Genomic DNA, 3,846 nt, shown 5'->3' with positions numbered 1-3,846 from the left:
CGGGCGCAGCGGCCGCGCACGGCACGGGGGCCTCGCCGGGCAGGGCTCGGGGGGCAAACGCTTGTTCAGGTCAGCCAGCTGCAACAGAGAGAAAGGGCAGGGGTGAGGGGCTGCTCCAGTGCAAAGGCACTCCTGGGAGCTGGGAGGGACCCCTGGGGAGGGACTCTTCCCCCAGGGTCAGGGGGTGACCCTCGGCGTCTCCTCCCAGCCCATTTACCCCAACCAGCACATTTACAGACCCAGGGAATCACAGAATGGTTGGGATGCAAGGGACCCTAAAGCCCATCCAGTGCCACCCCCGCCATGGCAGGGACACCTCCCACTGTCCCAGGTGCTCCAAGCCCTGTCCAGCCTGGCCTTGGGCACTGCCAGGGATGCAGGGGCAGCCACAGCTGCTCTGGGCACCTGTGCCAGGGCCTGCCCATCCTCACAAAGTTCTTCCTAATGTCCAGCATAAACCTTTCTTCTGTCAGTTTGAAGACATTCCCCCTTAACCTGTCCAACATCCCTCCCCATCTTTCTTGTGGCTCCCTTCAGGTCCTGGAAGGCCACAAGTAGGTCTCTAAGCTTTCCTTCCCCAGGCTGTGTAATCCCAATTCTCTGAGCCTTTCCTCACAGCAGAGCTGCTCCATCCCTCTAATCCACTTGATGCCTCCTCTGGATTTGCTCCCACAGCTCCATGTCCTTCCTACGAGTGTCTTTTCCCTCAAGTGCTCTGTGTGTGTAACCAAACAAGTACAGAACCAGGACTGTAACAGCTCAGGATGAGAGGAAACAGCCTCAAGCTGACCAGGGGAAGTTTAGGTTAAATATTAGGAAAAATTTCTTCCTGGAATGGGCTGCCCAGGCCTGGCCCAGCTGCCCAGAACACGAATGGAGTCCCCATCCCTGGGGGGATTTAACAGCCACGAGGATGTGGCACTCGGGGACAGGGACAGTGGTGGTGCTGGGGAGTGGTGAAAGGCCTTTCTGAGCTCAGTGAGTTCATTATTCTGTCCTTTTCCTCGTTCAGGGGTGGCATGCTGGGGCTGTGCTCCCCTCCGGCCCCGGGCCGTGCCCCTTGCCCACCTCCATGCGGCGGATGTCGATGGACAGCACGGTGGTGAAGAAGAACATCTGCAGGAAGAAGTCTGACACCAGCCCCACCACGGCAAAGAGGCAGAACTCCTGTGGGTGGGTGAGACAGGCATGAGCTCCCCCTGCAGCTCAGAGCGAGGGAAGCCAGCAGTGCTGCACTGACAAGCCCTGGCATCCACCTCTTGTGCTGGCTCAGAGCTCGGGGCTGGGCGAGTCCATGAGAGAAGCCAAGGTATTTATTCCAATTCACATTCTTTGTTCTCTTTGGCCACAATCCATCTCTGCCCCCAGGGAGCAAGGGACAGGACGAGAGGAAAGGGCCTCTGGTTGTGCCAGGGGAGATGCAGATTAGAAATCAGGGAAAATTGGGAAAATTTCTTCCCCAAAAGGGGCTGTTAGGCATTGGAACTGCCCAGGGCAGGGGTGCAGTCCCTGTACCTGGAGGGATTTTACAGCTGTGTGGCACTGGGGGACATGGGTGAGTGGTGGCCTTGGCAGCGCTGGGGACAGCTGGATTTGATGGACAGCTGGATTTGATGGTCCCAAGGCTTTTCCAGCCCAGCCACTCCCAGACTGTGTGAGGCTGCAGCCAGTGCCTCCCTGCAGGGCTCAGGCTCTGTCCTGCAGCCCCTCTCACCTGGATGGCCGGGACCAGGGTGAAGTACCCGATGAGGATGATCCCCAGCTCCGTGGCCATGTTCTTCATGATGGACCAGCTCTCATTGCTCAGGCCTGGGGAAGGGCAAGGACAGGTCAGGGGAGCCTCTTCACTGTGCCAGACATGAACACAGCCAAAGGAGCAGCACTTCCCCTCCTTAAAACCAGCAATCTACAGGGAACAGGCCCAAAAGGCCCTTCCAGGCTAAAACTCCTGAGTGCAAAGGCCCACCAGTGTTCTGAGTCCTGTTTCCCATCTAGGACCCAAAGCACTTGGATTTTTAAAACTAAAGTCAGCATTGCTCTAGAATCTCTTCTCCCTGATGTTTAGAAACAGATTTGAAGACTGCAAATCCCATTTATCCATGGTGTGAGCACACTCAAATCCTTCCACAGGCACAGAGCATTCTCACAGAATGGAAAAGATAATTTTGTCTCACATTTAGGGGAATTTTGCAGGACCTGTGTTCTGCACTTCTGGTATCCATGACCTGAGGACAGCGCTCAGCACCCACACCAGGAGATCCAGCTCTCCCCTACTAATATTTTTTATATTTATTTAGCCTGTTTTGGTCAACAATCCCAAAAAGCAGTGCCCACAACAGCAGCATTATGTTCCTGGAATTCACAACTAAAGGCTGTACAAGTCACCTTGTTTCTTTCCCAGACCTGAGTGAGACCATTCCCAGCCCCAGCCCTCCCACTTTCCCCTCTCCCAGCCCCAGAGCAGGACCCCACCTTGGGCGATGCGCAGCTTCACCTCCAGGTCCACGGGCGTGGACACGACGGACTTGGTGAGCACCAGCACGTTCTCCAGGCCAATCACCACCACCAGGTATGGGAATATCTCTCTGGGGAAACAGAGGCACAGCTGAGGAGGGTTTCAGCAGCAAGGGCCGGACAAGCCAAGGCACGTCCTGTCCAGCTATATTGGTAAATATTCCAGTGTGACAGTGACCCTGCCCAGCAGCGTGTCCAGCCCCACAGGAGCTGGTTCCAGCACACTGAATTGATTCCCCAGGTGTTCCCCAGGCGTGCCCCTGGCAGGGCTGGCACGTACCCGCCGTTGAGCGTGGGCGTGAGGCCGAACAGGGTGCAGAGCCCCACGGACATGAGCAGGGAGCTGAGCACCGTCACCACTGCTGCCAGAGCCAGGCCCCACTTGGACTTCACCATGTCGATCTTGCCTGCAAAACAGCCCAGCCAGGTCAGCAGGGACAGCACACGGGAAGGACACACAGACGGGGACAGATGGACACAGATGGGGACAGCACGCTCGTCCTGACCGGCCCCAGCAGGTCACAGGACACCCCAGCCCAGAGGGGAGGTACTGCAGTGTCTGAAATGAAACTAAAGCACTGCAGTGTCTGAAATGAAACTAAAGCACTGCAGTGTCTGAAATGCAATTAAAGCACTGCAGTGTCTGAAATGCAATTAAAGCACTGCAGTGTCTGAAATGAAACTAAAGCACTGCAGTGTCTGAAATTAAATTAAAGCACTGCAGTGTCTGAAATGCAATTAAAGCACTGCAGTGTCTGAAATGCAGCTACTGCAGTGTCTGAAATGAAATTAAAGCACTGCAGTATCTGAAATGCAGGTACTCCAGTGTCTGAAATTAAATTAAAGCACCACGGTGTCTGAAATGCAGGTACTGCACTGCTCATGTCTAAAATGAAGGTAACTGCGGTGTCTGAAATGAAATGTAGAAATTTTAAAATTTGACACATTTTTGGTTTTTCGGATCAGAATGAAGAACCCCAAAGGTGAATTTTTAACAAAAGTAATATATTGTGAAAAAGTTGCTTCAGAGAAGGCAGAATCCATGTTTTGTGTCATTTGTAGGCCAGCAATCCAGATGTGCCCAACTAGCTTGGGGAACTGGGAACGTGGCTGCTTTCTGGGCAGAGATCCAGAAGAAGTCTGAAATGCAGCTCCCCCAGGCTCCCAGGACAAGGTGGGACAGGGGACAATGCTGCTCCACAGCTCACACCAGTCCCAGCACTGCACTGAGGTGGGCAGAACCAAACTGAAATGTGGCCAGAGAGGTCTAAACCCAGCAGCTCAGAACATGATCTGTCTGATAATGGATGAAACAAACAGGGAAAAAAGGCA

General features: G+C 54.2%; 1 protein-coding gene across 1 annotated transcript in view; it reads right to left on the bottom strand.

The window, feature by feature from the left end:
- The window catches only part of SCAP (SREBF chaperone), a 59,500-nt gene that overhangs the window by 9,582 nt on the left and 46,072 nt on the right, over nucleotides 1-3,846 (bottom strand). The window contains exons 8-12 of the mRNA XM_031065270.1: nucleotides 2,795-2,921; nucleotides 2,473-2,585; nucleotides 1,715-1,809; nucleotides 1,069-1,167; nucleotides 6-78 (exon numbers count right to left, since the gene is read on the bottom strand). Of these exons, the coding sequence (XP_030921130.1) occupies nucleotides 6-78; nucleotides 1,069-1,167; nucleotides 1,715-1,809; nucleotides 2,473-2,585; nucleotides 2,795-2,921 (507 nt within the window). The remainder of the gene's footprint in view (nucleotides 1-5; nucleotides 79-1,068; nucleotides 1,168-1,714; nucleotides 1,810-2,472; nucleotides 2,586-2,794; nucleotides 2,922-3,846) is intronic.

Source organism: Geospiza fortis, unplaced genomic scaffold (genome assembly GCF_000277835.1).
Source record: "Geospiza fortis unplaced genomic scaffold, GeoFor_1.0 scaffold1215, whole genome shotgun sequence".
In the NCBI taxonomy this organism is placed as follows: Eukaryota; Metazoa; Chordata; class Aves; order Passeriformes; family Thraupidae; genus Geospiza; species Geospiza fortis.
This window is presented reverse-complemented; position numbering and strand designations above follow the sequence as displayed.